At 45.0% G+C, this 24,686-nt stretch overlaps 1 protein-coding gene across 4 annotated transcripts in view; it reads left to right on the forward strand.

Moving 5' to 3' along the window:
• Positions 1-8,358: 8,358 nt before the first annotated feature.
• LOC147632223 (uncharacterized) overlaps positions 8,359-24,686 on the forward strand; it is a 37,750-nt gene continuing 21,422 nt past the window's right edge. For all 4 annotated transcript variants that reach the window (XM_086808890.1, XM_086808892.1, XM_086808893.1 and 1 more), the window contains exons 1-3: positions 8,359-9,553; positions 9,713-10,716; positions 10,808-10,897. In XM_086808890.1, coding sequence (XP_086665016.1) covers positions 9,463-9,553; positions 9,713-10,716; positions 10,808-10,897 — 1,185 coding nt within the window. In that variant the 5' untranslated portion in view covers positions 8,359-9,462. The remainder of the gene's footprint in view (positions 9,554-9,712; positions 10,717-10,807; positions 10,898-24,686) is intronic.

Below are 24,686 nucleotides of genomic sequence, written 5' to 3' on the forward strand. Positions count from 1 at the left end.
CCCACTAGAGAAATGCCTCGCACCATGTTGCTATCGATAGATCAAAATCCAAGTGCCATAGAGCTTCTACACATGAGCTGCACTCTACTTGAGCTTTTATCATTGATGGATCACATAGCAATCCATGAAATCAAGCAAATGTGCACATAAATCAAGAAATGCAAAAATGTATCACTCAAAATTCTAATAATCCAAGGGAAATCTAATGTAAAATCCAAGGTAAAAATCCACAAATCATGCCAAGATTTCAGGCACAAATTAGATCCCTGATATATGGCTAATGATGAAGCAAAAAACCCTAATCACAACAACCAACATCAAAGCCAATACCAATTCAAGGGAGGGGTAGAGAAAAGAGAAAGATTACACTCGAGTGGAGTACCACATATACTCATAATGGAGCGATCACATGCACTCAAGGTAGTAACACACATACAATCATAATGGAGCGATCGCATGCACTCAAGGGAGTACCACACACTTAGAATGGAGCAATCACATACACTCAAGGGAGTACCACCATAGCCAAGAGCTTGGAGCTCCAATAAAGGGTAATTATATTATGTTCAAAAAGGTTAAAAAGCACAATAGCCATAAACCATATGCCTTTTATTATGTCCAAAAAGGTCAAAAGGTACAATTGTATTATGTCCAAAAGGCCAAAAGGTATAATAGCCATAAACCATATGCCCTTATAGTCCAAGGTCCCTATACGTCACATGTAAATTCTCCCTTCTTTTTTGCTTGCTTTCTCTCACATGGGCTCTTTCAACTTTTTTGAAGATGGTATTGGCACACAATAGTTGAGGTGGAAACCACCACTCTTCACTCCAGCTTACACTTTGGGGTGGGTGTTAGAGGCACGGTTTTGGGTCTCCATACCCACTTAGATTTCCAATTCGAGGGTGTGTTTACAAGGGTCCAAGGCACATGTTTCTTTGATCTTGACATCTAGATGTGGGGGTTCCCTTTGTAGAATCCTTGTGCTTCTAGCCATTTAGTTGCGATGATCCAACGAAGCGTCAACTTCTGGGGTGATAGATGGTATTAAGGTCATTGCCTTGATCTTTTTGGCTTCTAGGGTTGTGCATACGACGAGGTTTTTGGGACCGAGACAGACCAGTTTCCCTTGGTAGAAGCATTGGGTGTCTAACAGCTTGACAGGGATCCAAAGTGGGTTTGGGTAAAACTCTGTTACTTGGGGCATCTATTTGGCATATCTTTGCTCACAATTGGGCTTGTATGGTTGCCAAGTCCTTGCATGGATGTCGTAGGCTAGGTACCATTGTTTCTTGGTGACCTCCGTGAAGGGTTGCTGAGATCAAGGTTTGGGAGGTAGTTTTTGTCTTCACTATCACGCTAAGATTTAGGATCTCCAAAATGGTTTGAGGGAGTGGACGATGTAGTGAGGCAAGAGTGTTGTGTAGTGCTAGAGGTTACTTGAGGTGGGTGGTGGCTCGTAAAAGTGGAGGATGAGGCTTGGGATGTCGATAGGTTCAGTGTGCCCTCATCCACCAAGAGTACATTTATCATTCCAAAGGGGAGCTTGAGTGTTGGGGTCCTTCTTCGTGTCAATTGGATGATGCAATATGTGGTTGTGATCCCTCCCCTTTAGAGGATGATGCTCTCTTTCAATGTACCTACATGGGTCACATAAAACTTGCAAGATGAAATTTTAGATCCAATCAAAAACTTTATTTCAAAAAACAAATGATTATATATTATAAATTATTTACCATGGTAATGGTTGTTGTGGATGGGTGGCCTAATAAGGCCCACATCTCCCAAGACAACATGTTAGCCTCGGTATCAACCAAAATAGGCCATGCAACTCAGTGGTCTTTTTGGGGAAACTTAAACTCAAGGCGAGCTTGTTCCACCGCTAGTTCTATCTTAAATGTGTCAAGCACGAACACAAATGTGATTTTGACACCATCCAATCATGCAAACCTTGTGCCAAGCTTTTGTGAAAGAGTGACCATGGTTGCAGAATGTGAATCCAGTCCTCGGAGTTGGCCAATTTTAGGAGGGGCTTATATTTACAGTCCTCATCTTCACCATTCAATATTGTCATAGGCTCTATAGATGTCAATCAACATGGTGTGAGCTTCTAAGTTGCATGTTGTTACATATTGGAATTGAATCTCCCTCCTCCTCTATACATGGCTAGCAATTGTGCTCCTAATCCCATATGGTGTTTGGTTGGTTTTGTGTGCCTTGTATATAGAGGATAAAATATACCCTTGTCCCTTTACCCCCCAACCATTAAGGTTAGAGAGATGGGATTACGGGGTGGGGGGTGACATAGTCTATTGGCCTCTTGCGCAAAACTGCTAATAGCATGGTATCAAAGCCAAGTTTACTACTACTGTGTGCATGGAGCTTGCTTGCTTTACAACATGTTGAGGTTGTTCTAGTATTGAGCATGGGGACTATGTAAGGAAGGTCGCTAAAGGTTAATGGCCCCACTTTGTATGTTGGGGCAACACTAACATACAAAACTGGGGACGACGTAGTCTATTGTCCTCTTACACAAAACTGCTCGCAAAACTGCTCTCGATAGCATGGTATCAAAGCCAAGTTTACTACTACTGTGTGCATGGAGCTTGCTTGCTTTACAACATGCTGAGGTTGTTCTAGTATAGAGCATGGGGACTATGTGGGGAAGGTCGCTAAAGGTTAATGGCCCCACTTTGTATGTTGGGGGGAGACACCACGTGTTTGATAGTCTTCCAGTTGGTGTCCTAGTCATGTCGTGATCGTCTCCAGCTATGTCGAAGGACTTTGATTAAGGGGGGGTGTTGGAATTGAATTTCCCTGCTTCTCTCCATGTGGATAGCAACAATGACTGTGCTCCTAATCCCATATGGTGTCTAGTCGATTTCGTGCGCCTTGTAAAATAAGGCATAAAATATGCCCTTTCCCCCTTATCACCCAGCCATTATGATTGGAGACATGGGATTATAGGGAAGGGACCCAACCTAGTATGTTGGTGTCTTGCATAGAACTACTCTAACATTGTATGCTTTGTAAATATCGACTAAAGCGGTCCAAGCGGTTGTGTCAAACTCATTATTGACGAGAATTCCTTGACCCATGGGATAGTGAACAAACCTTGCGTCTCTCATGTGAGGCCTTCCAAGGATCATGATGTACTACCCTCTTCTCTAAAAAAACCATCACCACACGAATGTGTGGTGTAAGTTTAGCCCAAAGGTGTTTGCATCCTAACGGATGCCTAAAGGTTTAGCTATGTTCTTATCTCACAAAGCTTGACCATAAGGCTCGTGCCTATGAGTGGTGGGCTTCTTAGGCCTCCTAGTAATCCTTGGTGATGATGCTGACCCCATACCGACGTTTCTTTAAAAAATGACAAGTAACATGACGTTCATTTCATCACTTTCAAAGTAGTGGCCCAGTTTGTTCATAGGCCCTTTTGGTTGTCCTTTTGTCTTGTGTATAGAAGGAGAGCACTCAATGTAGCATAAATCATCCTCCTTCTCCTCTTTAGATTCAGGTTAAGTTATGTGGGCTCTTAAATTCCCATTCATCCAATCAATTAAGTCTCTCCAAAGTTGAGAATGTCCTTGTAAAGAGAGAACTTATCCCATCACAGGACTCAGACTGTCGAGGATAAGAAAACTATGAGGCCTAATATCTTGCTCGTACGATATTCGTGCTCACTTAGCTCATACTCACTCGGAGGTGGGCTTGGGCTTGCTAATCTGTAGGGTATGTACACTGATACTTCCCTAGGAGGCGGTGCCTCTGATGGGGTCAAAATGAAGGTAGTCTATAGGGTATGTACACTGATCCTTCTTGAGGAGGCGATGCCTCTGATGGGGTCAAAATGAAGTCGTCACCTATCACATCGAAGAAATATTATGGTGACTATGATGACCCATGGAAGGCCAACTTTAACCTCCCACTAAGTCCTCCTTCACTCTTCTAGCAATGCCGAATCTAGTTAGATTAGTTCTAGAGGCAAAGGCTTGGGAACTAGCTCTTTTTGCAGCCTCTTTTGGTTACAGTTTCGGTCAAGGCATTGAGGTTCTCTCATTGGTTCTAATATTCGTTGTGGGATGGAGTTAGGGATCATCTTAGGCGGGTTCAGTGGTTTGTACTTGACCACTTGCTCAAATACTGGCTCTAGTTTTGCCTGCGCCTTCCTCACAAACTTTTGGGCTTGCTTCATTTGCTCTTTCTCCAACATGGGGTTGGGTATACTCTAAGTTTTTTTGGAAGGTTTTTGTAGTTAATGGGTTTCTTTTCTTTGGGAAGAGCTGGATTGAATGAGAGATTGCTCGTTGTCTCTATGGATGGAGGCAGCTTCGGAGCTATCGTTCAAACCACTTTCAAATGGTCATGACATTGTTGCCTTAACAACTTATGCGAGCTCTTCAAGATCTTCTCCTTCTTGACCTTTGGTTCTACCTTTTTGGGGCTGTTGTAGCCTTTGGGGCTTGTGCCTCTAGCTCTTGGGTTTTTGGCCTCAAGGTTGAAGCTTGAGATTTTTGCTTCTTCGTTATTACCTTTTGATGTTTCTTTGTGGTGGCAATTGCCCTCAACTTGGTCTTCTAGAGCCTTGTGATAGCATTAAGGGAGACTATATGAATAAGTCCTCCTTGTACACTCAACAAGTTAAGGCTCATCAAAGTTGTTGATGCTTTGGCCAACCACTAGGGTGATTGTCACTCTGTTGGGATAATCCTTGAAAGCATCTTCGAATGCACACTTGTAATATGTGTCTCCATATGGAATAACGATGGGGTTTGGCATTGGATTCGGGAGTGGAGTTGGGACCCTAGGTGCAATGGTTCTATAAGGACACACAACAACATGGTGTGGGTCCTTATAATGGAGACATTAAAGAGGCGGCCTACATGCCATATTGTTGAAATCCCTTGCTCTTTGTTGCACCATGCTCTCAAATTGAGAGGTATAGTCGATGGTTGTGGGTTGCTTGGATATCCATATGAATCATATTTCCCATATGACACTCATAGCACTCATGTTCTCTCTGAGCCCGTTGGTAATGTTACCGAGTACTATTGTATCGATGCAGTTCCAAGAGGAACCGGTTGGGCTAGTAAAACTCAAGGTGGATATGGCATTGGTGGCAGTCCGTACGTAGCTCTTAGTATATGGTTATGATAATTGGCCACTCGATTATGTATCGGTGGTAGGGCTAGTGGTTGCTTTGGCGCTGGGAGCATAGGTTGTGGTATGGTTGTGGGGTTGGGTTCCTTGGTACCACCAATGAGTTACGTCATGGTTACTATGGCACAAGTACAAAATTATTGTTGTCTAGGCCTTAGGAATGGACACTCTATACTTGTATGATTTTTTGTGACAAATTGCACACCAACCCATATCTCTCCGCGTGCGGGAACAGATGTGGGTGTCTTGCCTGAGGTGCAAGCTGGGGCTGTTATCCCATACATGGCAAATTCATGTTCTATGTGAAAGAAATTTGATCAAGTCAAGCTTGTAGTGCGGGTTAACCTACTAACTCCTATAGTTCAAGTATCATGAGATTATGTTTATACCATGGATAAAGTTGGGCTTGAATTGTGTTGATACTTCCAAAGGCTTTAAACTTTACATCAAATCTTGGAGGATTTGAAATAGGGTCAAGTTCACATCCATAATCGATTCCTCTTCTTGTAAGAGTATTGCGAATGTACTCTCGCTAGGTGTTCTAAGGTGACAATTTGCATCGATTGGTCAATAGAGTATTGAGCATTCCTTATCCAAAAGCCACCCAAGATGTACTCACTGGGTGTTCTACGGTGATAGTTTACATTGATTGCTCAATAGAGTATTGAAATGTACTTATCCAAATCCACCCGAGATGATTTCGTCAAGGTCCTCAAGAGTAACCTGGAACTCCCCCTATGGGGTTGGGCTGCACAATTTCCAGTGGCCGTTAAGAAGGAGGACTGTTAGAGACTCTTGTTTCTAAATGTTTCACTATTCCTTCACTCATGTCAATGTTTTGTTGGCTCCGAAGTTCGTGTAGGACCATTGGTGACTCCTATTTCTAGGTGTTCCACTGTGACTCTTCTTGTTTCCAGGTGTTCAAGTGTTCCTTCACTCACGTCTATATTTGGTTTGGCTTATTTCTTCCCAAAGCTCTTCACATGGGAGGTGGATTCAAAGGAGTCTAACCTTCTGAATTGGAGAGCATTTTGATGAGCGCATTGATCATTTGTTGGGAACAAAGCCTTGGTGGGTTTGAGGAGGTCTAGTTCGATGCGCTGGAATGACTTTATTATTATTTCCAACAATTAGTCCAAATTGGGTTCGCATCAAAGGTCTTGGGTGCTTTTGGATCTGGTCTAAGAATGGTTTCAAAGATAAGTGTTTTTTTTTAGATTAGATTTTTTTTTCAAAGATTAGATATTATTATTATTATTATTTTGCTACTAGGCTCATGTGTGCAGGTTCATGCCCCAGACTCATGTCTCAAGGCTCACGTTTGTAGGCTCATGTGTCCAAGCTCACGTGTCCAGCTTCATATCTCTAGACTCACGTGTCTAGCTTCATATCTCTAGACTCACGTGTCCAACTTCACATCTCTAGACTCACGTCTGTAGGTTCACATGTCTAGGCTCACGTCCCTTGGTTCATGCCTCCAGGCTCATGTCTCTAGGCTCACGTATCCAAGTTCACGTCTCTTGGCTCTCGGGTATGAAATATGCCTAATTGGGGTACATATTTCTAGAAATTAAGCCTATGACAAGGTTAGTGTACTTAACTCCATAATAATTGTGAAGGCCAAGAATTTTCCTTGAAATTTATAACTGGTATAGATTGTATGACATGGGTAGGTGTGTCCATACGGGTCTTTATGGTCTCTAAGGATGGGTAGGTGTGTCCGTACGGGTCTTTATGGATAGGTGTATCTTTCCTTGGAATTTATAGCTGGTACAGATTGTATGACAATAATATCTTCCAAAGACATATGGGTAGGTGTGTCTGTACGGGTCTTTATGGCTGAATTAATTGTCTACTATATTAAGTATATGTGCAACTCTTGAGCAATCATTGCCATTGCATGATTCATATAAGATTCAGCTTTCTTGGCCTTCAAACGGTCATGTACCAATGGATCCTCACGGCGGTTGAGATTCAATTCTTCTTGTTGTGCATAGAGAGGAGCCTGTATTTACGAGTAAGTTCAGCCCTGAAGACTATGGACTCTTCGTCCTGGCAACCATCAGGGTCACATCTCAAGGCTCAAGGCTCACATGTCCAGACTTATGGCTCACGTCTCCAAGCTCACATCTCTATTAAGGTAAGCTTGGCCCGACATTAGTCACATCTTCAATTAAATCCATACATGCTAATTGGTCTATCGCAAAATCTAGGTTTTTTGCATGGTATTCTGGGCTTATGTCCCCTACTCGTCTCGAGAGCTGGTTTAGCATGGTTTTTGTGATTTTTTGGACTTGAGGGGGTATGTTTAGTGTTTTGAATCCTAATTAATGGGTGTGATCCAACTAATTAAGTGTTTTTTGATTATTTTTAGATGATTTTTCATTTTGCAATTCTACCAATTCAACAATGCATGAACAATTTATGGAAAAAAATGAAATGCATGAATAAAAATTGATAATTTCATTGTAATTCAACCTAATAGAGCTCAATGCTCACTCCTAATCACAAAGCAATGAAATCTAAGCCTCTTGGACTCCAATTCCATGTAAATCACAAAAAATCCAGGGTTTTGTCCTACCAATAGATGAACATAGATTGACCTAATGCAAAATAAACTTCAAATGGAATTCAAAAGCAACAAACAACCATATCCAATGCTCCAAAACCTTATGTTTTTCGGAGCTGACATCCTTAATCAACACCGGGCAATATTGGGTGATCCCAATAACCTTGGGCTGAGCCTAAGGTTATGATGAGCCTAAGGTTATGAACCTTAGGCTCACCTAATTTGTGGGCATTAATTATTTAATACGCTAGGAAAAAGTGAATATATAAATATGTGTGAATATATAAAAGTGAATATATAAATATGTGTATGTAAAAAAAACAATACAAATATCCTCCGCTATGGTATTGGATATAAATCATCATACAATTTATCAAAGCACGTTTGAGAAAAGTACAACCGCATATTGGGGCCGTCGAGACTTTGCGAGTGACACGTGGCAAGAATTTGGACAGGAATCCGACGGTGGAGAGCGCACGCACGCGAACTAGAGGGGTAGAGCTTCAGACATACGGTCCGTAATATATATATATTATATACACATATATATTATATATATATATATATATTGATATATATGAATACATATTATATATATATTGATATATATATACATATTATATATATATATGTTTTTCTGTGTTTTTCTTTGGGAACCAAGATGCCCTTCAATTTCTAGTTTTAGTTTTATCGGCCCTCGTCGTCTTTTTCTCTACGTTGTCGTAGTTGTCTGCAGCTCTTCACCATAGCCATTGTTTTGCGAAGCTCTCCCCCTCCGCTATCTTCTTCGCTTTCTTGCTATTTCACACTATCGATCTTTACGTGGGCCCCTCACTTCACAGAAGTTTCTTTGCTGACTCTTTTCATCGACCTCCAAGGATGAACAGATTAGGGCTTGGACAACCTAGGGTTTGAACAGGCTCCTCGGCTGCAATCGATCGACAGCATATATTCCTCCACAGATCTTTTTCTCGTTCGTCTTTCGAGGTTTTGCGAGCTCTTGCGGCTCTCTAGGGTTTCTGCTGGAAAAAGCAGTTTTGGGAAAGCTTAACATAGCTAAACCCTAGAAGTCTGTTTAGTGCACCGCCGTTTTCTTGTGGGCAGAGGGTTTCTTGGATGGATTTTCGATACAGTTGATGATTATCCATCTGGCAGGCATTGCCTTGCCGTTGCTGCATGTCGGTTCCTCATTTTGAAGGTTGGTGAATGCCCGTCTGTTGAAGTTTGGATTATCCATCTGGCAGGCATTGCCTTGCCGTTGCTGCATGTCGGTTCCTAATTTTGAAGCCCGTCTATTCAAGTTTGGATTATCTGCAGCCTGAGGCCCCGCCTCAGGTTTTCAGTTTTCGGCATGGTTCCTCTCTAAGGCACATATCAGGGCACATTTTCAGGGTCAGCTTTTGCCATGGTTGTTGTCTAGGGCATATCGGCCATGGTTACAGGGTTCTAGCTCTTTCCATGACCTTTATGCAGGGCATAGGGTCGCTTGAATCATCTCAGATATGGCTACCGTTTTATGCTTTCCACAATCAGGCCTCGCATGGTAAATCCAGGTTTCTCGAGGGCCGCCACACAGGATTGTCTGTAGTCTGGAGGTTCACCCTGTAAAGGCCTCTGGAGAGGGCCGGCCTCCAGTGATACTGTTTAAGAAATCTAGCCCTAAAAGGTGATATGCATCATTAGGTCTAGCGGCAGCTCGGGGACATACACCACGACGATGATAAATATTTCTGATGGAGAGAAGTGAACCCTCTTTAATCCCAGAATGGCTTAAGGGAGCTTCTGGGGGTGCCTTGGCAACGCCTCAGCCTGGTTTCTTCCAAGGTATTTTCAATGCCTTTTTTTTTTCATGGTTTTGGTGCCAGGATTTCCCAGTAGAGATTGTTGCTTTTTGTGCTGCACAATGCAGCTGACTGTTTTCTGCACTGTACACCTAGCTGTTCGATGAATGCTTAACAGCACGATTATTGCTTCATTGTGCAGATGATGGAGGCAGCCTGTTTTTTCCCAGGTCTAGGGCTACACAGCAAGTTGCAGGAGGTCATGTAGATTATGATTCTCCTCGGGGGTTAGCCTCTTCTGATCGGGTCTTTTTCCCTTCTGCTTGGAGAGGTCACAGCAGCAACTCACTTGAGAGAGTGGGTGTTGACAGAGAAAATTACCTCCTAGGGCGGTTGCATCCTAGCTTGACACGCAGCAGTTCCTCAGTACGTAGCTATGATGCATCAGATAGGGAAAGGGAAAGGGATGGATCTAGAGGCGATGGCAGTCGTGACCGAGAATGGGAACGAGACAATGATAGAGACTTTCGGCCCAGGGAAAAAGACATGGTTTCTGGGTTTGGATCAGATGAGAGAGAGAGTTTGGAGAATGGAAAACTGCGGCTTTCTGTACCAGGAATGCCAGGAAAGTATGATACTGATGCCAAGTTGAGACGCTCACAGTCTATGGGATTGTCTCCCAGGATTTCTGACAGTAGTGTGTGGAAAATGAATGAGGCTGCTAATGTCTCATCGCCCTTGCCTTCTGTTAGTGGGGCCTTGGCTACTAGCATGCAGAAAGCTGTTTTTGAACGAAACTTTCCCTCTCTTGGTGCTGATGATAAACCAGGGAGTCTGCTTATGAGTTCTGGAAGTGCTTCTGTTGCTAGCCCGCGTCCTCTTTGGCAGAGTTCTTCGCGCTCAGATTTAGGTAGAGCTTCTTCACCTGGATTGGCTGGGGGTTTTGGTGGTCCCATTCCAACCACTCCATCGTCTATGAATGGGGGATCTGGAGGAGGTGATCTTTGGAGCTCAGCACTTGCTGAAGCCCCTACTTCCAATGGTAATTTGCTAAACAATAGTTTGGGAGTGAATATTCTTCCCGTCGGCAGTTCTGGCTTGGCATCTGCTGTTTCTTCTGTGCCTAGTCCTGCAGCAACTGTGACTGTCTTGAATATGGCAGAGGCTTTAGCTCAAAACCCTCCACGGGTGCGCACACCTCCGCAGGTAATTATTATTACTTGGGCCTGTTGCTCTTTGTGCCTTTTACATTGTCCACTATGGTGCAGCTATCACGGCCTTGTCCTTTTGTATGCAGTTATCTGCTGAAAGCCAAAGGTTGGAGGAGCTAGCATTGAAGCAGTCTAGGCAGCTTATTCCAATGATGCCTTCCTTGCCTAAAACCATGGTAGCTCTATGACTACTGTAAATTTTTGTTTCTTTGCTTGTTAGAATCAGCAAGAGTCTTAATCAAGCATGCTTACAGCTTCTGCTGCAAAAAAAAAACAAGAAGACTCTTGTTCAAAATAAAGTCTGTTTGTGAGGGCAGTGAGCAGCTCAAATTCGTGGCTCTTGTAATTATGTTTCACTTAGTGTGATCAGCAGATTAGTTCTTGTTGTTAATTTTGCTAAGTTGCCTAAATGTCTATAAAGAAACAATTGAATGGTGGGCGTATGATTTGCCTTGCAAGCCCTTGTTTTGTGTATGGATACCAGTAAGCTAAAAGTTAGGGTCACTTATGTGAGCTTAAATGCAATTATGGGGTGTTTTGTCGGGCTTAGAATCTCGGGCTGATATTTATTTGTAGCGTCTACTGCTAGAAACTTAACATGGATTTACAACTGAGACAACAAGCTGCTGAAGTGCACACGTGTTGTGAGCTAAGTAGTAGCGCGCTAGTGGCTGGCTGAGGGAGGGAGGAAAGAGGGACTGCTGGTTGCAACTGGTGTGTCAGTGAGTGAGAGATGAGTTGTATTCAACTTTTGAGAGGCTGCTATCAGCTTGTGAGAGGTTACTGATAAAGGAGTTGGGGTTAGTGTGGCAAGTGGGTTTCCTTCCAAAGTATTATGATGGGTTTGGTAATGCATTTGCTTGGTGCAACGTTTAGCTCTAGATGTTTCCCTATCAAAGCTCAGAAATGCACTGATGTGAAGACTTACACCTGCTGAATATGGTCACAATCCTAGATGTTTTCTATCGTGAATACGTTTGTGCTCTACCCAACTAAAACATGATTGTAAATTTAGGCGGTACGACAACGACATCGTTGTTGGTCAAGCAAAGTCCTTAGAAGTTCAATAATTTCCTCTTAGCTTATTTTTCATCGTGATGAGCGTGGAATTCACGTAGGTAGGTGTGACTCGTGAACACCGAATGTCAAACACTAACATTTAAAGATTTATGGACATACACAATGCACTAACAAAGCTGAAAATAAAGTGTTGCACAGGACACCAACACTCATAGTGGTTGAGTACTTCAGGTACGGTGCGGTATGGTATCGTACGGTACACGTACGAGTATGTAAAGTACTCATCGGGATGAGTACTTTAAGTATGTTCACTTTTTTTAAAAAATGTATATAAAAAAAACACATATTATAAATCATTTATAATTTAGCAACACTGGTACACAAAGATGCACAAAAAACAATTGAAATACAAACATGTATGCTATATAAATGTCAAATGAGCTGCATTGCATATAACATGAAGTCTTGTTGAAGCTGAAATCCTAGTACATACTACAAAGTACAAATGCCAATAGCCATATGGTCGGCTCTCACTCATCATCATCCAAGCCTGAAGATGAGGATGATGAGTAGTCTCCATCTGTGAGAGGAGATTCTCATCAAAATTATATAGTGGCTCCCACTCCCCCACATCACTTGGTATCTCCTCAACAATGGTAGAGGTCCCAGATATCTCCTCTGGAAGAGTCTGCATCTAGTGCTCTGGACCACCTCTACTGATCACTCTAGCGGCTCTTCCTTTGGAATGTGCACCATGAGTATACACCCTGGTGCCTCTAGAGGTGGAAGGACGACTTTGTTGAGCTGAAGAAGTGAGGGAGCTGGTAGTGAGAGCTCGAGATCAAGCTCGAGTGACTCGTCTATCAATGGCCTCGAGTTCTCTGTGAAGTTGTCTGTATATCTCCTCTTGTTCATCGTGTACTATGTCGCTCTTCTCAACATGTTACTGGGGGTGCTCGAACTCCCCGACATCAACCTGTGGAGCATGTATTCACTAGTAGTTATTAGTGACTAATCACTTTAAGCTTACTATGAACTTTGAAGTGTATGTTGTAAATTTTTTAACCTGTTTTGGTCTATCCATCTTTCGAAGATTCCAAATTAGTTGAAGGTTGGCTTTGCAAAACACCAACCTCTCTAGTTGTGCCGTTCTCAAGTGGTTTCGTATCTTTGTGTGGATAAGAGAGTAAGAACTCCAGTTTCTCTCACAGGCTCTAGAGGAATAATCTTGTAGTTGCTCGGATCGAGCATATCCCCGGTTTTGTGGATCGGCACAATGGTGTGCATCGTCCATTCCGCAGGCAAACCCTCTGCTAGTGCCCTCTTAAACAGGTGTGCAAGAAAAGGAGCCAAAGAATCTACTCCATATATGATGCTCACCCTGTAGGCCCATATGGTTGGCGGCCCGTCCATGCTGTAGGCGGCGGATAGCTTCCTTTACCATCGAGTGGGTAAAGAAGCTAGCTGTGGTAGGTCGAGGCTCTATGGGGGCTGAGGTATAGGTGGCTGTTGTGGGGCGTGGTATAGGCCCTCTGCATATGTGTGCCATGTTTGTGGGTCTGCAATGGGTGTCGCTGTCCGGGGCTCTCTGAAGTGCTGCCATGAGATAGGGCTATCTCTACTCATGAAGAAATGAAAGATCTCTAGCTCCTGTATCTCTGCGAAGGCTCGCCTTTTGCGGCGAGTAAGTCTCCTCATTTCTCTCCTCGACTCTTGCTCTGTGATGGCTCCCAAGGCGCTCTGTATGCGGAGCCGTGAGTATAGGGCTCTGCACTCGTCATCATACCATCTGTTTTGGGGCATAGTCCCAAATCTCGCAGGCTCTCTTGAGTGGACACGATGTGGGAAGCTCTGTAATGCAGCTGTGTGTAGGAGTGATGCCAGCTGGGCTGTAATGGTATCCATAGGTGCCAGGGGATCCATGAGTAGGAGCCCATCCTCTACTCTGCCAGCGTCATAGTTGCCAGGCGTTTCAGAAACGGCAGGTATGAAACGGGTTTCATACGTTTTGAAACGTTTCATAAAAGGTAAGAAACGGGTACAAAAAGGTTTCATACAAAATAGAAAAAACATGTATATTTTTTACTTGAAATATACAAAAGAAAAAACTGTTGACATAACTTATAAGAGACCACATTGAATTCATTTCAATAAAAACAAAATACATGTAAGATATGATGGTATCACAAATCACGTGGGTGATCACTGATGACTAAACAGAAATCAAAAGGATCACCAGGTGGGTGATGAGTCATGACTCAAAATCCAAGATCAAAATAAATAACATGTCCAAAGTTCAAACTAAATAACATGTCCAAATAAAATGATACTGGCAGCTGCTAGCTACTATCTGCATCCTCATCCTCATGCTCATCCTCATCTGCATCTTCTGCCTATGCAGCCTCACTCTCAAGGTCACTGCCGGTAGCCGAGTCCTCAAATGCCTCATCCTCTAGAGGTGCAGGTGCACCACTAGTACTAGCCTCTTGAGAAGATCGTGTAGTGTGAGCCGGAGCCATGATCTCCTCATAGAGCATAGAATAGATATCTCTCTCCTCCTGAGGAATGTCGGGAATCTCCTTGCACTTCATGATATCAATCTTATCTGGATTCACTTGGCGAGGCTCAATGGGATGACCCTTTTGTTCTAGCAATCGGAGATTGCAATGACAAAAGACAAGCCTCTCCAATTGTGCTGAGGAGAGTCTATTTCTCTTTTTTGTGTGAAGGTGACATTGTTCCAAAGAGAATCACATGTTCGAGGCATCCTACAAGGCGGGGATAAATGCAGATTGTTGGCCCTGCAAGTGCGACACAGAACATAAACTAATCTCAATAGAGCAAGGGTGGACCGTGGAAGATATGCCATAAATATTGATGGAAGAGAAAAAAGTGTGCTACTTTGTGAGTTGTGCAAAGAAAACCAACTTAAAGCAAAACATGACATTACCCCTTTGGAAGACCTCCACAAGGCCCAAGGACACCAAGGAGCAGGCGGGCCGACACAAGCGATGGAAGGAATCGAAGGATGGCACACAAATCGGCAAACTCACAGGCGGCCGTCACTGGGAAGCGTGAATGAACTGCGCCATACGATTCACGAAAGGAAACGTTTTTTAAGGTTTTTAAAATATGCATGATGTATGAAACGTGTTTCATCCAGGACGAAACGTTTTGAAACGTTTCGTACGTTTCGAACCTGTATGAAACGCGTTTCTATGCAACTGTGGGGCCCAGCGTATATGTTTGCCATGTCATGTGTGAAGTAGATGGTAGTGTGTGGCGTCGGTATGTGGGGGCCTGGTGATACTGGTGATCCGGCTAGTGAAAATGCCAAGTATGTATGATCTGTCCCAATAGGACGAGGTGGGATGGAGAATGAGGTGACAAGGTGTGATGCCTCCAAAGATCCCATAATGTAGTCCACCACCGTGCCTTCGGCTCGTGTATGACTCCCATGTGGGAAGCATGTCAGCCCTCCTGATCCCGGCCACTGTAGCATCCTGTTATAAATAACGAGACGATGCCTGGCTCCCAACTCTAGTAAGTGTTCCCCATAATGTCCTCTGTCTAGTCCAGTGTCCTCTGATGCCCGACTAGCCCCTATCTCCTCTGGATCTAGAGGGTGGAGGATCTCCATGTCATCATAGTCATACACCTCACACTGTCTGCTCTGTGTGTGGGCATTGAAGTCACCCGTAAGAAATACTTCCCCTAGTGTAGAATAATGCATAATCTCCTCTGACAGACAAGTGTATGGCGAGGCTCCTGTCTCCTCCTCCTGTGGCATGTCCTCTGTAATGACATAGGAGGATCCTGATGGAGGAAAGTAACATAGGACTATGTATATAATACTGTCTTGTGAGAGCTGTAAGCTGATCCACATGTATCTGGCCTCTGGATCCTGTGCTACCACTCTCAGTCTCCCCTGTAGCTCCCGTCTGAATAGAACTGCTACTCCCCCCCGACCCTCTCGAGGTACCCTGGCGTGTGGTCCTCCTGTATGCTGACTCCCACTGGAATCCCTCTACTCGAGGTAGCCCTCTCTCTGGGCTCTGATGTGTCTCTGTCAGAAGTATGATGTCTCTCCCCACCATAACATGCTCCAGTCGTCCAGGCTGCACCCATAGTGAACCATTACAGTTCCATATTGCCATGTGTATCTCTGTCAGTGGCCTGGTCTGTGTCCCATAGGCCCCAAACCGCTAATCCATGGGCCGTTCATCAATGATGACCCGATCATCTCGATAGAAGGCCTTCTTGCCTTCTCTCCTCGCGTGTAAGACTCGTGGCATGCAAGCTCTCCTATGCTCCGAGAGAGAGAGAGAGAGAGAGAGAGAGAGAGAGAGAGAGAGAGAGAGAGAGAGAGAGATTTTATTAACGTCTTCCAAAAGACCGAACTCGGCCTATGAGACAAATCGGAGTACCTGTATGGGGTATCCTCTGTCATCCCAACAAAATGAAAAAGTACTGAATAAAAAAAGCTGAATCTGGGTGTGCAGGGGATGGAGCTCTATTACTAGGAGAATGCAAAGCTATATGCATGGAGTATACAATCATGATATGCAACCTAGCTAGCTCCATCCTGTACCATACTGGGGGTATAAAATGGTATACATCAGTGAAGGGGGTGTCCACAGCTCCCTGAAGAACATGCCTGGGTGTGCTCTGAAGCGAGCCAGTCGCTCCGCACCCTGTCTGTGAAACTGAGCTCTGATCTCTGTCATCTCTCTCTGGTATAGGCGTGGTGTCCGAAAGCCAGGTGTCCTCTGTCTCCTGCGGGCTCTAAGTGTCTCTGCTCTTTGGAGAGTAATTCCCTGCCGTGTAGGGGCTGGGAGGGGTATGGATCTCTGAAAAAATGTAGTAATCTGTGTCTGTCGCCCCCCCTCTGGAGCTGTCTGAGCCTGTAATAATGTCTCTCTGTGGCGCTGTATGTCTAGAATGTATCTCCCCAGTATGCGCTGGTCTGCTGTCTCAAAGATCTGGCGTAGGGAATGTGGCTCTCTGAATAAAATGGGATATCTCTCTCTGATGGCTGTATATGCTCTGCATCTGCATACATAATGCTCCTCACTCTCCACCTCCTCTCTGCACAATCTGCATACCCTCTCCTCTCGGGGGATCCGTGCTGCTCTGCCAGTCTCAATCTCCAATCGGTGTGATGAAACTCTGAGCTGACCAATAGCCACTCGGGAGCCGTGTGGTAAAAAGCCCTCCATGTATCTAGGCCTCTATAAATCCATCATCAGTGATACTCATGAAGTGATCTCTGTAGTATAGCATCTGCGGTGGAAGAGGCTGTGTAGGCGATATCCATGTCTCTCGTGTATAGAGCTGCCATAGATCCTGTCTCAATACTCTGTTCCTCTCACTATGAGAGAGACGGATATGTGGTGCATCCCTGTCATACTGGAATGGTGGTAGATGATCCATGTCTAGGCCATGCTGTGAGAACCAATGTGTGACCTGTGCATACCATGATCCTCTGTCTCCTGCCTCAGCCAACTGTCTAGATGCCTTCTGTATGATAATCTGTCTTGTGGCATCTCTCTGAATCTGTCTAGCAGGCATATAGTCTGAAATATGGCCTCTACCATCATAGGAGGCACAGCAAACTCTTGCCGGATAATGTCATGAGGTACTGACGGTTTGTTGCATATCATGCGTGCCATCATGAGGGCCTGTGGTCTCTCTATCTGTGTCCACCAATGAGTAGCAAGGCCTGGCGCCCATACTGCTGCTCCATACATCAATGCCGGTGTGACTAATGTGTCAAATAGCCACCCCTTCGTCCGGGGCTCCTGAAAATGCGCCTGGTGGCACTGTCTCTCTAGCATAGCCAATGCTGCATATCCCCGTGTCAATCTAGCTCTGGCTGCTGAACCCATGGTAAAGCGCGTGGCTGCTGCAGAGAAGGTAACCCCTAGGTACACGTATGATGTCACCACCTCCACCTGGCATCCTGCGAGAGTGAATGTCAGCTGACTCCTGCCCTGTCTCGATGTATGAAAGACCATAACCTTGGTTTTCCCAAGGTTCACAGTAAGACCCCTCTGTGTGCACACAGAGAGAGAGAGAGAGAGAGAGAGAGAGAGAGAGAGAGAGAGAGAGAGAGAGAGAGAGGCACCACACCTTAGCAGGCACGACAGCAGACAACCGGCGCTTGTACGGGTTTCGAAAGCGCACAATACGGTGCAGGTACAAGACAAGTACGAGATACACGACGGTGGCCCAAAACACGAGAAAAATAATAATAAAAGGGACGGAACTCTACGCGATGCGGAAGTGACCCATTGGGGATCCAAAAAAAAAGTCCACATCAACTGTTTCTGTACGGAACGTACTGTATGGACTGAACCAATCCGTATCGGTACAGATTGCAACTATGCCAACATTGGGGCGAAACGGGTTGAGCTCTTCCTTCTGTACATTTGTATTTCTGGGAGTATTTTGTTGTACATAACCATTGCCACCATGTGCCTTGCCATGAACAAAAGAAAGGAATACATGTCCAACAGCACAAGGTTGCATCCAAACGTTTAGAACGATTGAAATGTTCACTAACGTTTGGAAACGTTAGTGAACGTGGGTCCTCGGGGTTTTGATTAATGTAGGTTAAAAAAACCCACGCACGTCAACATCAAGTTTTTTTTTCTTGTTTCTTACGTGCGTGTGGCTCTCTCTCTCTCTTCAGCGGCGGGCGCTCATGGGCTGGTCGTGCCGACGTGTTGGTCTTCTCTGGTCGTGCTGCAGCCTGCGCTCATTGCCCAAGGCCCCAAGTCACTTAGAGTCGGTCTCTCTCTCTCCACCATGATGTAACTTTTGGTCTCATAGGTCATTATGGCCTTTTGAAGACGTTAATATAACATTTCATTTCATTTCATTTCTCTCTCTCTCTCTCTCTCTCTCTCCCGCACACGCTCGCGGCTGGCTGCTGAACTCTCTCTCCTTCTCCCCCCTACTGCAAGTCTCTCTTTCTCTCTCTCCTCTCTCCTGCAAGTCTCTCTCTCTCTCTCTCTCTCTCTCTCTCTCTCTCTCTCTCATTCTCTCCTCTCTCTCCTTCTCCCCCCTACTGCAAGTCTCTCTCTCTCTCTCTCTCTCTCTCTCTCTCTCTCTCCTGCAAGTCTCTCTCTCTCTCTCTCTCTCTCTTCTCCACAAGGCTCTCACTGTTGCACCTCCCCGGACCCCTACACATAGGCTGAAATTTTATTCGTATTGTGCTTGAGTTTTAAAATATATACTATAACTCTCGAGTTGTGACTTGTCTTGGCATTTCTCCATTTTCTTGATTGCTTTTTGTGCATATTCCATAGATGCCTCGTGCATATTCCATAGATGCCATTGTCACTTGTGACTTCACTGACTTGTAAGTTGTAAGTTGTACAAAATTGAGATTAAAGTTTGTATAGTATTAGTAAGTGCTTTAATGTTCATTGATGAATCTTCAAACTTCATATTTCAAAAGTTCATACTTCTTTTCACCTCCAGTGGCGTAGAAGAGTCCAAGATCCTTCGTACCCTGCAGATACCGCAAGATACGCAATCTTGCGTCCCAGTGAGACTTCAACGGCGTCTACATAAACGAGCTCAACAGCCCCACAGGAAAGCTCAAGCCCAATCTGGTGTTGAGCAACCAGTTCAATGAACCAACCAGCTTCCGGTATAGAGAGGCATGAACTGGCTCACAAGGATCATTAATTGCAAGTTTTGTGTTCGGGTCTATCGGTGACGTGATAGGCTTGTAGTTCTCCATCCCAAAGGCCTCAGCAACTCATGGACATACCGCTGTTGAGAGACAAAGAAGCCCCTCTGGGTTTGCCAGATCTCCAATCCCAAGAAGAAGTGGAGTAAGCCTAAATCGGTCATCTCAAACTCCTTTGACAAGGCAGCCTTCATCACTGCAATGTGCTCCACATGACCGCTCGTGAGAATGAGGTCATCCACATAAAGGATGATCAACGTGACTATGCCGCGTTATCGAAAGAGATATAGGTTAGGATCTGCAATCGATATCTGAAATCCAGTCCGTAGAAAGAAGGAATCAATCTTCTGATTCCAAGCCTTGGGAGCCCGTGCGTATACCTGCGAAGCTTGGCCGCCTGCGCCTGGTTGCGCAAAGCAGTCCGACTGCTTGCATACAACCTGCTCGCAAACGTGCACTGGCCCGCCCGTCTGCGTGTGTATATCAGCCTGCACACGTGCACCCCTTGTCAGCGTGTGTGTATTACACGCCTCACTGGTGCAGCGTTCATGCTGCTGACCTCTTCATACAAGTGGGCTGCGTAGCAACCATACAGGCGCTACACAGCTACAGTCGGCGACCTTCTCTCTCTCTCTCTCTCTTACAAACAGCCGACAGGCTTTTGCTTGTTTTTCTCTCTCTTCAAATTGTTCAAACAGTTGAAAACATCTAAGCCCTACTTCTTGCAAAGCAAGCCAATCCTTTCTAGACCACAATCTCCATCATCACGGGTTTCTATGATGAAAAAGCAACATACTGAATTTGAAAAAACAGCAGTATGCACAGAAAAAACAGCAAGCTTCTCGAACTCATACCTTTTCTTCGACCTCTTTTTTCTCTACCTACCGACTTGCTCGTTCATGAGGCTTGCTTTGATACCATTGTCAAATCCCCATAGGATCTCCTCCTGGAACGCTCTTGGTACACGACTCGAAACCTGCAAACAAACCAAACAAACAAGACGGGGGTGTAGGCTTGACTCACCTCCCAACCTCGACAGCTGTGGGCTAGCCCACAAGAATTGGCTGTCCCCACCGAGCCACGAGCTGAGCTAACTAGATGGACGTATCAACCAATCTCTACCTCGTGACGTCACCTGGCAAAAGGCACCAGGTTTGCTTCAGCCATTGCCTATTCACACGCAGCTATGGGAAAGTATTACAATGGATTTCATTATGGACTTGCCACGGACCCAGAAGGGTAATGATGCAATTTGGACAATTGTGGACAGGTTTAGCAAGCAAGCTCACTTGTTGCTGGTCAAAAAGACCATCAAAGCTGTGCATATGGTTAACATATATCTTGCACAAGTGTTTAAGCATCATGGAATGCCGAAGTCCATTGTGAAACCGATCCCGTCAAGTGGGAAGACTCCGTTGGACACCCACACGCTTAATAGCACAACTTTAAAACCACAATTTGAAATGGACAACTTAATTCAACTTGAAATTGAAATGAAAATGAAATGGAAAGATGGACACCAGCACTGGGGCCGGAACGGGCCGACCCCCCCCTCAATATATGATATATTTATTGGGAGTATTTAATAAATACAATGCTCCATGGGTTCCAAGAACCAGATGATGTCCATGTACATATGAAAACAGTACCAAACAAATATGCTCGAAGTCGACGTTCGGAGTAGACACTCGAAGCAGAACGACCACTAGCGTGGTCCAGTCTCTACGGTCCTGTGCTTTCATTGGACTCCGCGGAGAGCGCCTCACTGGTGTTCCGAGACCACGCACAAACAGTCGCTCTCGTACTAACGCCTGGCTCTCCCGATCTCAGCACCTTTGGACCGAGGTTCTCCAATAAAGCTTGGACTACCTGGCACCGAACGGGTGTTGGCCATATAGGGAGTCGGGAATCCCTTATCAGATTTAACACAAAAATACTTTACTTAAATCTGAAATTCACTTACTTGTGGATGCCTGAGGAAGTCCAATACCCATGTGTGCAGTTACTTGAGAGAAACACCAAGGCACAGCATGTCGAGAGAGGTAGCTGCTGTATGAAGGTGACACATAGCCTGTATGGTCGCCAAGCTACAGTGGAGAAGAGATGACAGCTTGCAACCACCGGCCTTTAGCACACTGTTGGAGAGGACATACAGTACATAGCCCTCTTGTTGAAAGAGGATGGAGGCGCCTGGAATAAACAGAAGAGGCAGCACCTGTAGGAGTTATGGTACCAGGCTGCAGTCTACGCAGCTGCTTGCTTGTGTGGTGGGCAGCCCACAACTAGCGCAGCCCACAGCAGCAGGAATTACAGCCGCCTGCAGAGGGTGCTGAGGTACAGCTGGAGGATAGATGTCGCCTGCAGTCTGTGCTGGCTGGAGGCACAGCTGCCTTCAGAAGAGCAGGCGCAGCCAGCAGCAGCATAAACAGCCGCCAGTAGAAAAGCATGCGCAGCCAGCAGTGGATTCAAAGTGGCTTGCTGGTTCGAGAAGAGCAGCCGACTTCAACACAGCAGATGCCTGTAGATGGTGGACATCCGCCTGTAGGTAAGCTGCCGCCTGTAGGAGCAGCCGCCAGAGGCAGAGAGTACAGCCCGTTGAAGGAGGATATACAGTAGCCTGCGCAGCCACCTGTAGCCTGTGGAGTCGCCAGCAACGGTGGAGAAGGAAGCGCCAATCAAGAGCTTGCGCCGGGCGGCAGAGCACAGCCGCCTTTTGATTTTACTCCTCCGTCTGCAAGCGTTGGAGCGCAGGGTGATGGAGGCGCCAAAAACTCGTGAATCTCCAAGGTGGTCGCCGTTTTCTTTTATTAAGGTTTGGAGAGGGAGTTTAACAATTTGATTTGGCTGCCCCCCCCCACACTTGCATGTGGGTGGCGAGTTCCAAAGGGATGTGGTAGGTAACCATGCCCACCCCCACACTCACTTAAGTGGGGCTCCCCACCTTGGCCCCTAAGTGGGTGCCCAAAGTGGTGCCCACATTTAAGTGTGTGAACAAAAGACCTTATAAATCAAAAGGGTTAGAAATATGAAACATTAAAATAACATGTGCCATATACTTACCACCTGTTCACATGCACCAAAACTAGTCAGAAGACACAGAGCAGACTTCACGACTCACTGGCAGGCGTCCCCGCTGAGTAAGTAACACGTCAACCAAGCAAACACAAAAATACATGTCATGCGAAAACAGTTTCAAACATGCAAAACATGTGTGCATGTGCAAAAAGTAACATGGACATATCTCCCGTTCATGGAACAAGTACAAAATATCTGTCGGCACAAAACTGGCACGACATAAAAACATAAAAACCTGGTCTTCCTATGGAGTGACAGTCCCATAGGTAAGACACAGTTCCAGGCACGAGCCTCCCTATGGTGTGACAGTCCCATAGGCAAGACATGGCATGAATACTGGCTCTTCCATGGCGTGACAATCCCATGGGTTGAACACAGTCCAGGTCATACACGGGTGGCACCAGTCTGGCTCCCGCCCATGTTAGCAAAATACTGGCCTCTTCACATGAGACACCGGCCTGGCCTCAAGTGAACGAGACGCAAAAACTGGAGATGAACCAAATGGTCGGCCAATTGGTGACATCCCCCCGGGCTTCTAAAGAGTTATCCTCAACTGAAAAGCCTCAAGATATGCTTGCAACAATTGTGGATAATCAGCAAAATAGTTCTCATTTACCCACTTGGCATCAATAGGCAAATAATTCTTAAACTTTACAAGGTATCTCTTGGAAAGCTTTCCTGCAGGTAGCTTTCTCTCCTTGTGAAAAACGATCTGTTCTGGCTGGAGGATCTCCTCAAGCTCTTCAATCTCTGGCGGATCTTCTGTGATAGGCTCATCAGGATCTGGCCCCACATATTTCCGAAATAGACTCACATGAAAAGCATTGTGAATCTTCCAATGACTAGGTAAAGCAAGCTTGTAGGACACTTCATTGATCTTGTGAATCACCTTGAAGGGTCCATAATAGCGAGGAGAAAGCTTAGGATATAATCCTTCTCGTCTTGGCCTCTTCCGAAGCCTAGCTTTCTCAAATTTCAGCAAAATCCAATCACATTCTTTGACTTCCATGTCCCTTCTGTGCTTGTTAGCAGTCATTTTATGCTTATCTTGAGATCTTGCAATGGCTGTCCGGACTTGACCAAAGGCAACATCCAAGTCACGAACGTATTCATCAGTTGCAAAAATCTCATCCTTGGTACGAAGGATGGGTGGCAATACCACTCTGCCATAGATAATCTCAAACGGAGCCTTTCCCGTGGAAGCATGGATCGTATTGTTGTAGGCAAACTCAACAAGTGAAAGATACTTCTTCCATGCACTCTTTTGATCTGCCACATAACACTTCAATAAATCCAACACGGCTGAATTTGCAGCTTCACTTTGGCCATCCGTTTGGGGATGATAAGCTGATGAAAACTCAAGCTTAGTACCCATATTATCAAATAAAGTCCTCCAAAAGAGGTTGGTAGTCCTGGGATCTCTATCCCCAACAATGGATTTAGGCATACCATGATGCTTGAAAATATTAGCAAGAAAAAGCTTTACCATATGATCAGCTTTGATGGTTTTCTTGACGGGCAAGAAATGAGCTTGCTTGCTAAACCTGTCCACAATGGTCCAAATAGCATCATTCCCATGCTGGGATCTAGGCAAATCCATAATAAAATCCATAGTAATGCTTTCCCAAGGTTGCGAGGGAATAGGCAATGGCTGAAGCAAACCTGGAGGTTTTTGCCTATCAAATTTCACCTTTTGGCAAGTAATACATGCACGCACATAAGCCTCAATGTCTTTACGCATGCTTGGCCAAAAGAAATACCTCTGAATCATGCGAGTAGTGAGCATAATACCTCTATGACCAGCATAGGGTGGAGCGTGACATTCGTCCATAACCTTTGGACGCAAATCCTTCAGCACACATAGGCAATTATCCTTCATAAGATAACCTTCGTTGATAACATAAGAGGCATGTGAATGACCAGCCATCAAATCAGTCCATATATGGCAAAAATCAGCATCCAAATGATACAAATCTCGCATAGCAGATAGGTCGCCATGAGAGGCTACTGAGACTGCAGCTACATAAGGCCTCCTGGATAGTGCATCGGCCATCACATTTTTCTTTCTTGGAGTATGCACAATCTGAAAATGAAACATGGAAAGAAAGTTTGCCATTCTCATCTGCTTCTCTGAAAGCTTTGTTTGAGATAGGAAGTATCTCAAGCTT

This window comes from Cibotium barometz, chromosome 14 (assembly GCF_041138505.1).
Source record: "Cibotium barometz isolate CiBa-2024 chromosome 14, ASM4113850v1, whole genome shotgun sequence".
In the NCBI taxonomy this organism is placed as follows: domain Eukaryota; kingdom Viridiplantae; phylum Streptophyta; class Polypodiopsida; order Cyatheales; family Cibotiaceae; genus Cibotium; species Cibotium barometz.